The sequence below is a fragment of the Galeopterus variegatus genome, unplaced genomic scaffold (assembly GCF_000696425.1).
Source record: "Galeopterus variegatus unplaced genomic scaffold, G_variegatus-3.0.2 Scaffold1748, whole genome shotgun sequence".
NCBI classification, from domain to species: Eukaryota; Metazoa; Chordata; class Mammalia; order Dermoptera; family Cynocephalidae; genus Galeopterus; species Galeopterus variegatus.
Genome location: NW_007727859.1, coordinates 87,381 through 98,556, shown reverse-complemented (window position 1 = coordinate 98,556; position 11,176 = coordinate 87,381). Strand labels below are relative to the sequence as shown.

The 11,176-nt window shown below is 57.1% G+C and overlaps 2 protein-coding genes across 2 annotated transcripts in view; both read left to right on the top strand.

The window, feature by feature from the left end:
- Positions 1-8,701, top strand: part of MAP3K11 (mitogen-activated protein kinase kinase kinase 11) — a 15,727-nt gene extending 7,026 nt beyond the window's left edge. The window contains exons 6-9 of the mRNA XM_008578718.1: positions 283-396; positions 1,005-1,140; positions 1,232-1,323; positions 7,837-8,701. Coding sequence (XP_008576940.1) covers positions 283-396; positions 1,005-1,140; positions 1,232-1,323; positions 7,837-8,174 — 680 coding nt within the window. The 3' untranslated portion in view covers positions 8,175-8,701. The remainder of the gene's footprint in view (positions 1-282; positions 397-1,004; positions 1,141-1,231; positions 1,324-7,836) is intronic.
- Positions 8,702-10,212: 1,511 nt separating this feature from the next.
- Positions 10,213-11,176, top strand: part of KCNK7 (potassium channel, subfamily K, member 7) — a 3,544-nt gene continuing 2,580 nt past the window's right edge. Inside the window, exon 1 of the mRNA XM_008578702.1 lies at positions 10,213-10,531. Within this exon, the coding sequence (XP_008576924.1) occupies positions 10,213-10,531 (319 nt within the window). The remainder of the gene's footprint in view (positions 10,532-11,176) is intronic.

The following is an 11,176-nucleotide window of genomic DNA, read 5'->3' as shown; positions in this document are numbered from 1 at the left end:
CGGGCCCAGGACTCCGCCCCGCCATTGGCTGCGCGGGGGGGGGGGCGGGGCCGGCGCTCCGCAAGTTCCGACTCTGCCGCGCTTCTCCAGGTGGGCGAGTCCCGCGGCTGGGCTTTCCTTATGAGAACCTGGGGCTCAGAAAGGCAGTGAGGCTGGCCCCAGTCACACAGCCACCGGGTCACTGCCTACGTGGCCAGAAAACCAGCCGAGGGCCCCTGGGGGTTGGGGTCGTGGCTCTCCACTACAAACCTGCACCTGCTCTCCCCCCACCCATCCCCCAAGACTTCAAGCACCGCATCACCGTGCAGGCCTCACCTGGCCTTGACCGGAGGAGAAACGTCTTCGAGGTCGGGGCTGGGGATTCGCCCACCTTCCCCCGGTTCCGGGCCATCCAGTGTAAGAAACCTCACCTCCTTGTGTCCTTCCCTCCAGCCCCTAATCCTCTGTCAAACCTTCTCCTTGGAGTGGATCCCACCCGCTGTCTCCTCCTCCTCCCTGCCCCAGGCTCCCTCCCCTGTCGATCTAGACTGTTACCTCTGATTCCCCAAGCAGCATTTATTGTACTTATTTTTTAGTCGAACAGTTGTACGATACTACATATTATTCATTTCCCTAAGTGCTTTGCTAACGTTAACTTAATTCCTCCCGATTCCTCCCGATAGTTTTATTGCATAGTTATCGCTATTATTGTCTAAGTTCTATAGATGAAAAAAGTCTCTTGCCACACAGTGAATAAATGGCAGAGCCAGAATTCAAACCCAGCAGTTGGTGTCAGTGTCTGTACTAACTACAAAGTAGCAAATGTCAGCAGAAGAACTAGATGAGATGCCCCACCCTACTGCTGGTCCCAGGGCCCAAACCCACCCATCTCACCCAAAGCCCACCCTGGGAATGGTATGGGGCCCAACCTGCTCCCACCCTCTAAGAATTGCCCCTGAAGCCTGGCAGTCATGTTGGGGGGAGTACAAAGATCAACTCAGACTCCCTTGGTTTACCGACCACAGTGGAGCCTGCAGAGCAGGGCCAGACATGGGGCCGCCAGTCCCCCCGAAGACTGGAAGACTCAAGCAATGGAGAGCGGCGTGCCTGCTGGGCCTGGGGTCCCAGTTCCCCCAAGCCTGGAGAAGCCCAGAATGGGAGGTGAGTGTCCAAGTGCCCCCACCCCAGCATCATCTGCCCTCCGCAGTCCTGAGACTCACAAAGTACCCCTCATTTACCCTCCCCTCACCAGGAGAAGGTCCCGCATGGACGAAGCCACGTGGTACCTGGATTCAGATGATTCATCCCCCTTAGGATCTCCTTCCACAACCCCAACACTCAACGGTGAGTGACCTTGCCTCCCCCAAGCAGGATTTTGCAGAACCTCTTCTTTGGGCACCGCAGGGAGGTCATGAGAAGCCAGCAGGCAGAGCAAGAATCCTGCCCTGATAGCTCTCATTCAAGAGACTAGGGAACTGAGGCTGAGACAGGACAGAGCCAGTCCTACAACCTAGGTCTGACCTACAGGCCCATAACCAAGCTGGATACAGCCCAGGCCTCAGGGACCCAGAGTCTAGTCCTCCTCTTCAGACCCGGCCTGAAAGGGGACTCTCTTTCCTGGCCTTGTGGCAGCCCTGTGCCCTCAGCAGGCTCAGAAGAGGAAAGAAAGACAGGGAATGGTACCCTCCATTGGTACCCAAGGGAAGCTGGGCCCAGAGAGGGGAAGGAAACTGCCCATGTGGGGTGGAGCCAGACAAGTGGCTGCCACACTGTGCCTCTCAGAGTCCTTTCTGGGGAGCCTGTAGGTGGAGAAGAGGACAAGAAGGGTGAACAGGCAGGGATCCAGGGCCTATTCTCACTGCATCTGGGGTAGTTTGGGGCTTTTCTGTTCTCCCTGATGATAACAGCCCCTACTGTGTGCCAGGCGTTCCATCTATGCAACAACTATCTGAGGGAAGTGCTATTATTATCATCCCCGTTTTAGAGATAATGAAACTGAGGGGCTGGTCTGTGGCTCACTTGGGAGAGCGTGCTGCTGAAAACACCAAGTCAAGAGTTGAGATCCTGGGCCGGCCCGTGGCTCACTCGGGAGAGTGCGGTGCTGATAACACCAAGGCCACGGGTTCGGATCCCATATAGGGATGGCCGGTTAGCTCAATGGGTGAGCATGGTGCTGACAACACCAAGTCAAGGGTTAAGATCCCCTTACCGGTCATCTTTTAAAAAAAAAAAAGGGGGCCGGCCCGGTGGCGCACTGGATAGTGCGCTGCTTGGGAAGCGCGGCGGCGCTCCCGCCCGACGGTTCGGCTCCCACATACAGACCGGTTCCCGCTCACTGGCTGAGCGAGGCGCGGGGGCAGCGCCGGGGGTTGCGATCCCGTTGCCGGTCCCCCGTCCGGTACGGGGGCAACACTGAGGGTTGCTATCCGTTGCCGGACACGGGAAAAGACAAAAGACCCCCAAAAAAAAAGGAAAATAAAAAAGAGTTGAGATCCCCTTACCGGTCATCTTTTAAAAAAAAAAAAGGGGGCCGGCCCGGTGGCGCACTGGATAGTGCGCTGCTTGGGAAGCGCGGCGGCGCTCCCGCCCGACGGTTCGGCTCCCACATACAGACCGGTTCCCGCTCACTGGCTGAGCGAGGCGCGGGGGCAGCGCCGGGGGTTGCGATCCCGTTGCCGGTCCCCCGTCCGGTACGGGGGCAACACTGAGGGTTGCAATCCGTTGCCGGACACGGAAAAAGACAAAAGACCCCAAAAAAAAAAGGAAAATAAAAAAGAGTTGAGATCCCCTTACCGGTCATCTTTAAAAAAAAAAAAAAGAGAGAGATAAGGAAACTGAGGCTTTGAGAGATGAAGTAACCTACCTAAAACCCCCAGCTAAGGATTGGAATCCAGAGAGTTTGGCAACCCATGCTTGTAGCAAGCTTCCTTGGAAGCTTTCCCTTGAAGAAAAGGTTCCTCTTGGACAAACGACTTAGGAAGCTAGAAGGTCAAGCAGAGATCGGCGCTCCAGCATCAGAGGGATGAGGGCTCAGCTCAACAATGCCCAGCCTCAGCAGGGCCTAGAAAGTTGCAGGCCCCTTGCCTGGGGTCCCTGTGCCAACCCAGGGACCATCTTCAGAGTCCCCAGCCCTACCTGCTGCTCTTAGACCAGAGTCTTGTGCAGCAATGAGACTCACTCCTCCCAGCCCACCCAGTCCATCACTTTCACCATTACCTGAGCTATGTTTAGTAGTCGTAACAACAGCTAACATTTATTGGGTCTCTCTTATGTGCCAGACATTTCTGTGAGGTGGGTATTATTATTAGCTCCATTTTACAGAGGAAGAACCTGAGGCAGAGAGAGGTTAAGTGGTTTGATGTACGTCACCCAGCAAAGCAGGAATTTGAGCCCAGGGCTGTCAGGCTCAAGAGGTGGGGCCTGGACCCCTGTCTGCCCACTATTTTGTGCTCCAGCAGTTGCATTGCCCCAAGCTGGCTGTGCTGCAGGGACTGAACTGAGAATTGGAAGGCCAGCGGGCTGCTTGGATTCACCTGCTCTAGAATGCACCAGGTCAGAAGGGTCAACGAAGAACTTGGGGTCCTGTCAATCTAGTTGTGTGTAGGTCAGCCCCTGACCGTGTTCTGCAGAGCCCTTTGCCCTGCCCTCTCTTAGCTCCCAGGGGCAGGGACACAAGGGCCCAAACCCCCTCCTTCTCCAGCTTGCCCCTTTACCTGAAAGGGCATCACCTGCCCCAGCCCAGTCTCTCACTAAGCACTTGGTTCTCCTAGCCCAAGCCCACACTCCAGCCACCATCTGGGCCCATAAGAATATACATGACCTTAACATCCCAACTGCCCAGAGTCAGAAGTCTGGCCGAGAGTCAAAGAATGGGGCTTCATGGAGGTCCCAGACCCTGTGAGATTGTCCCAGGCATAAGCCACACCATTGGGGAGCCACATCACCCACCCACCCTTTCCCCAGCTGGACATTCTAGCCCCTGGACAACTGGTTGCAGCAAGTTGCACGTTGTTGGGGTGCATTCAGCCTACACTGCAGACTCTGCCCTGTGAAGCTTGTTGCACTAGAGCCACTAACGACCCTGTGGCCATGTCCTCTCCATGAGGCCCCTTGGAAGCAATTTCACCTTCATTTCTGGGTCAAGAATGGTCATGCTGCTTTCTCCTAAACAAAAGGGTGGCCAGCTCTTACTGCCAGGAAGCCTAGAGGCAAGTTAAAATCCTAGTCAAATTACCTTGGGAAAGTCACTTACCTCTCAGAACCTCAGTTTCTTGGGCCATTGACTGCAAGAGTCTCTGTTCACTCTCCCTTTGTGTGCTCACCTCCGTCTTTACTTCAGTTTACTTCTCTCACTTATTTTAAACTTGCTTTTCCCCTGCTCTCCTTAAACTCACTGTAAATGATCAGTGTCTTCACCTATGAAATGGGTAGTAACAATCACTGTGGTTGGAGTAAAGATTATAAGAATGGATTCTTCTACCAAACATGTATTGATGTACTTGATGAGCCAGGCATCAACGTGTTAGAGGTCAACGCTTCCCTGACCTACATCCTAGTCTGGTGGAGGAGGCAGACTCATAAATAAGTACAGTAGAGACTAATAAGTCCTGGGGACGACAGCTGTATAAAGCATAGCATGAACAGTAACTGTAGAGGGCTGGGGGGGATTCTGGGGAAGCTTCACAGAGGTGACATCTCAGGTGGTCTTGGATGGTGAATAAGAGGTCACCAAAAGCTAAGGTGGGAAAGGTGTGCTGGGTAGAGGGAATAGTGTGTATGCAGGCATGGGGCGCACCAAACCTGAGGAAGAGGAAACCTGGCTCATCTCAACTCAGAGATGAGTCGACAGCCAGGGAGTCTCAGGCCTGAGGTGGTGTGAAGGGGCCAGACCTGCATCCACTTGCACATGGGCCAGCGGGTGTTTGTTGAGTGAATGTGTGACTGAAGCTGGAAAATAGCCAGGAGTCAATTCAGGAAGGGCCTGGAAATGATGGGGAGTTTTTAAGCAGAGACCTGTCTTTAGCAGGTTTCCACTTTAGAAGGATTCTCTGGGCCCTTGCATGGCAGTGGGCAAGGGGATTGGGGAAGAGAGGCAAAAAGAAGAGGAAGAGAGATTAAGGAAGGGTATGGCTGAGAGCAGGGACTCCCAGCCAAGTCCTGGTTTGCAGTAGATGCTCACTTTTCCCAGCCTTGCACGTCTTCCTCCTGACATCCAGCCTGGTGCTCTGCTCCAGGAAGGTCCACTCCATGCCTGGCTCAAGGAGGGGAGGGCAGGGCAGAGCAGAAAGGGCAAGGCCAGAGAGGGCTTTCAAAGCCCAGCCAAGGAGGCTGGAATTTCTTCTGGTGGCAATGGAGAGCCATGGCAGGCTCTAGAGCCAGGGAGGGACCTGACAAAATCGGGGCTTGTGGGAGGCCATCCTAGACCCTATGTCCTCCTTAATGATGGGTTCTCCAGCCCTACCCCAGGTGGTCTAGAACAGAGTCAGGCCAACCCTAGGCCCAAACGGAGGACACTGATGTCTTGAACTGTAGGGTAGAGTCTGTTTGGGAAGTACTGGAAAGAAGAGACTCTGCTGTCCCTGCATGGTGTGGGACTGGCTCCACCAGCTGCATAGCAAGCGTTTGTCTTCTCTGAGTCTGGACCTGGAGCATGAAGATCAGACAACATAATGCCCCCAAATCATTCAGCTTGGGCAAGGCACTGACCTCCCTGAGCCTCAGTCTCCTTGTTTGTGGAGTAGGGACAGTTATGTGTGCCCCTTGGGTGGGGCTCTTGTGTGCATTGGAGTTGACCTGCATTCTCCATACAAGCTACAGCTAGACTGGGGGACAGGTGGGCAGAAGGGCCAGGGCTGCCAAGCTGGGGAGGGGGTGGACACAGAGCACAGGGTGCTGGTCCTGGTCCGTGGGTCCAGCCTGCCCCCGGGCCTACAGGTTGCCCCTGGCTGACCACTGAGGCCCACTGTGATCTGGCCTCAGCCTCTCTCGGACCCCCACTTCCTGCCGTCTCTGGGCTGCAGGGCGCCCACCTGCCTCCCAGGCCTTGCTCCTGCTAGTTCCTCGCCTGTACTGCCCTCCCCACAACCTCGGTCTTGTGAAAGGCTGGAGAGAGAGTGTGTGTGTGTGTGTGTGTGTGTGCTGGGGAAGGAGCTGGGCTGGGGGAGCATGGAACCAGGGAAGCTGCGGGTGGGGAGCAGAACTCAGTCCCTCCTTGTTCCAAGGCCACCGAGGGGTCCTTGGGGCCCTCACCTGGAGAACGCTCGAGCTATGCCCTAAGCAGGCGTGTTAGTGTCCTGGGGGGGCTGTAACAAATGACCACAACCTGTAGGGCCTAGAACACCTGACATTTATTCCCTCACAGTTCTGGAGGCAAAAAGTCTGAAATTAATGCGTTGGCAGGGCTGGTTGCTTGTGTCTCGGAGGGAGACTGTCTCATGCCTCTCTCCCCAAGCTTTAGGGGCTGCTGACAACCCTTGGCTTGTAGACGGCTCCCTCCAACCTCTCTGCCTCCATCATCCCATGGCATTTCTTTTGTGTGTCTCTCCTCTTCTTGTAGGGACACCAGTCATCCTGGACCACCCTAAACCAGGATGACCTCATCTTAACGTGATGCCTTCAGAAGCAGCTCAAACCCTAGTGGCAGGTTAGTGGAAGTGGCACAGTCATAGCGAGGTGTCCTTCGAGGAGCGCCAGCTCCCCAGCTAGGGGGTAGAGGTGGAAAACCTGAGCAGACCCTAAAGGAGGAGACTGGCTGGAGCTAAATAGAACCTCAAACCACGGCCGGGCTTGAGTGTTGGAGGGTAGCTTCTGCTCTGCCTGGGGGATTTGAGTGCTCTGCAGGGACACAAAGTTTGAGGCCTCACCTAGGAACAATGAGGCTGCTTCAGCAGGGACAAGAAAGAAACCAGCAGAGGGGAGAGGGCTGGGGTCTGACAGCCAATAGCCTCAGGGCCACACCCTGCCTCTGACACTTCCTGCTGGGCCTTCCAGAGGTAGGACTGAGCTTTCTGGATGTATTTCCTGTCCTGGGAAGGGCCGTGGGCAGGTGGAGGGCAGGAGAAGCCAGGGAGTGGCTCCACAGAGGGCCAGCTGCCCAGGCTCCCCACTGGATGACACCTCCTCACCCCACCCTGGACACCAGAGCTGCAGGTGTCAGATTTCCAAGAAGCTGGGCCTTTTGAGGCATGCCTCTGAGCCTCTGACTTTCAGTGACACCAGAAGGCCGGCCTGTTGCGCAGATGCAGCGACGACAGGGCCACCAGAGAAGGGAGGAGCGGCAGGTGGGGACATGCGAGGGGACGAGGTCAGAACCACAGGTGTCTGCTGGATCCCAGACCTGGCCCTTGGGCGCTGGGGATTCTGCCTGTAGGGAGCCAGGTTCTAAGTTCAGCCACCCAGTGGGCTGGGTTGTGCGGTGGGGGGCCAGTTGTGGAGTAATAGAAATAATAATGACGCGACGGTGGCAAACTCTTCCTCGTGTCAGTTGTGTGGGTACTGTTCACTGTGCTTTAGAGAGATTGTGTCATCTAATTACCATAACCTGTGAACTGAGTACTCTCGTGATACCCATTTTTTAGATGAGGACATTTAAGGCACAGAGTTTAAGGGACTCATGGCTCCCACAACTAGTGAGTGACAGGGTTGGGATCCAAGTCCAGGCTGGTCTGCTCCAGAGGCCTCACTCTTCATCACTGTATAACAACAGATGCACTCTGGAACATAAAGAGCCAAGGAAGTTATGAGTCAGGTGCTTTCTGTGCAGATGGGGAAACTGAGGCCCAGAGCAGGGCACTCCCTCCTGGGGACACCCAGGAGTTGGTGCCTGCCTGACCCTGTGCCCTTCCTACACCCTCACAGGAGGCACTGTCTCACCCCCGCCGGGAATATCACGCTCTGCTCCTGGCACCCCAGGCACCCCACGCTCACCACCCCTGGGTCTCATCAGCCGACCGCGGCCCTCACCCCTTCGCAGCCGCATCGACCCATGGAGCTTCGTGTCAGCTGGGCCACGGCCTTCACCCCTGCCCTCGCCACAGCCTGTGCCCCGCCGGGCACCCTGGACCTTGTTTCCAGACTCAGACCCCTTCTGGGACTCCCCACCTGCCAACCCCTTCCGGGGAGGCCCCCAGGACTGCAGGGCGCAGACCAAAGACATGGGCGCCCAGGCCCCATGGGCACCAGAGGCAGGGCCTTGAATGGGCCAGGCCACTCCCTCATGCTCCAGCTGCCTTAGAGGAGCCACAGCATACACTGGAACAGGAGCCAGGCAAGGCTCTATAGCTGCCTCGGTTTCCCCCAGGGACCCCACCCCTTTTGGGGGTAAGGAACACTACACTGCACAGGAAGCCTTCACACTGGATGGGGGGTCTGCGCCCCCACACCTGCAACCTGTAAGTCCTCCTGACTTACCTGCCCCACTGGGGCCTGACACTGTACCCAGCTGGTTGGGAGGACCAGAGCATGTCTCAGGGAATTGCCCCCAGGGGTGGTGCAGGGAGGAGGGGAGGTGCAGGAGAGAGGGGCCGGCTTCAGCTGTCACCAGCACTTTTGACCAAGTCCTGCTACTGTGGCCCCTGCCCCAGGGCTTAGTGCCTGGACCCCCTGCCCTGGGGTCATCTGGGGTCAGGGTCCTCTGGGTGCCTTCCTGCTGCCCCAGCCAGGGTTAGGGCCTTAGCCTCGGGATCCAATGAAGCCAAATAAACTCGTAAGCTGTCTCCCCAAATGCAGCCTGTTACCTTTTTTGGAGGTAACCAGGACACCCATCCTGTCATGCAGCCCTGGTGTCCTCATGCCCCAAGCACAGTGGGTCTAGGCCGGGATGCCTTGCACCATGCCCCTCTCCTGGGACCAAGTCCTACCAGCCTCGGTCAGTCATTCAAGGTCCTTCTCAGCTTCCCCGACACCCATACATGCTGGCATCACTTATCACCTCCCTTAACTTGCCAAGTTTTCCCCTCTCCACGCCTTTGCACAAGCCATGCCTGCCATTCCAGTGACTGTAATCACCTTGGTCCTCCCTGTTGCTGGGTGATCCTGCTTATTCTCTGGGCCCAGCTGCAACATCACCTCCCCAGGATGCCTTCCCTGCCCAGCTGGCCCCACCCCAGGCAGATCTGTGAACTCAGGAGTCCACAGCCCTGTGTGCGGCATCTTGAGGGTTTCCCCTGGGTTTGTCCCTATTCCACGGTCTGGACACATGAGGAATAAGCTCCTCCCACCTGCCAGTGTGGTGACCCACTTGGCAGCTGGTGCCACTGACAGTCCTCTCAACACTGCTGTGGGGGTCTGTGCCCCAGGCTGGGTTCCCTCTCGGTCTCTGGGGCTCAGCTGTTCCACGGTTTATGCGGGTGGTAGCCCAGGCTCTCCCCCGGCCCTCCTCCCCAGCACTCCGTGGCAGCCAGGCCGTGTCTGCCGTTCGCCAGGGCAGGGAGTCAGGAGGGCAGGAATGGAGGCTTGAGAGCTTTGTCTGTCCACGGCGCTCCGGGGATCCTTGAGTCCTCTCGCTACCTCACCACCTGCCCCACCTGATCGAGCCCAAATCCCACCACTCCCCTGTCACTCCACTGCCCAGGCGTCCACTGTGCCATCCAGGATGCCTGCAGTAGCCCCCATAGGTCTCCTTGTCCTCAAGGCCCTGTCCTTACCCCCGCCACGGCCGCCCCCTATTCCTCCCACACCCCAAGCTCTCTCCCACCAGGATGGGCCCCTTCTTGCTCGCCAGCTGAAATGGCATCTCCTTAGAGGGGCTTTCCCAGTGAGAGTCCCTCCCCTAGAATTCCCCCATTACCCAGGGCGTTTCTTTCATGGAACTTAGGATGATGTGAAGACGTCCTGTTTCTTTGCATGGTTTCTTGTGTGAACACCAGGAGGGAAGGAACCTGTGTGTGTCCTCTTCTCTAGTGTCCTCAGGACCTGAGCACTTGTTGAACGGATGAACAGGGTATGTGTGACTGAGTGAGCATGACCTTGAGTGAGCCTGAGGCCCCGCAGGCCCTCCCCACAGCCGCCTCTCCAGCCCATGCCCACCATCCCAGCTGCCGTGAAATGGGCAGATAATGTCTTGTCCCCAGAAACTGGGAGGAGTGATCCAGGTCACCTCCCTCCCATTCATGCTCACCCCAGCTGTGTCCCAACCACTCACGCAGCACCTCCTCCCAGCCCTGGCCAGCCCCTCCCAGGTGCCTGCAGTGGAGCAGCCAGTTCCCACAGCACCCTGGACTTGGGCAGCTCGCTATGGGGGGTCTAAGGCCCTGGGCCCGATATGGGCTTCTGGTCGTGGCCTACCTGCTGGCCCTGGGGCTTGGGGCTATGGTGCTCCAGGCCCTGGAGGGGCCTCCAGCACTCCAACTCTGGGCTGAGCTCAGGGCTGAGCTGGCTACCTTTCAGGCAGAGTATGGGGCCTGCCTGCCACCCGGAGCACTGGAGGAGCTGCTGGGCGCTGCTCTGGCAGCCCAGGCCCACGGGGTCTCTAGCCTGGGCAATGGCTCAGAAGTCAGGAACTGGGATCTGCCCTCCACCCTACTCTTCACTGCCAGCATCCTCACCACCACGGGTAAGGCCACCAGGCAGCCCAGTAGGAGGCAGTTCCTGAGGCCATCTCTCCCTGGGGTCCCTGGGGGTGCAGTGCTTCTTCCCCCAGCCTGAAAGTGCCAGACAGAGCCTAGGTTCTATCAGGCCCGACATCACAGCTGGGACTCCCCACAAAAACACACCCCAACTGGTGCCTCCACTTCAGCTGCCAGGATGGGTGTGGCTTCCTCAGCCCCACCCCAGGTACCTTTTGAAGCCCAGGAGAGGTGCTCAGACCCCATGGGACTGAGGCAAGGCAGGGCACATAATACAGTGAGATGGATGCTTGGATGGAGGGACTGGGGGGAACCTGGGAAGCACAGATCGGGACCACTGACTCAGGAGGGGGTGTGAGGGAAGGCTTCTGGGGGAGAAAATCCCAATGAGATTCATCACCCAAGGCAGAAGGAACAGCGTGTACGTAAGCCCAGAGAAACAAAGCAAGGGGACCCACAGGCCTGTTTTTTTTTTTTTTTTTCTTTCTTTTACTTTTTTTTTTCAAAAGATGACCAGTCGGGCCGGCCTGGTGGCGCACTGCTACAGTGTGCCGCTTGGGAGTGCGGCGGCGCTCCCGCCGAGGGTTCGGATCCCACATACAGACCGGTTCCCGCTCACTGGCTGAGCGAGG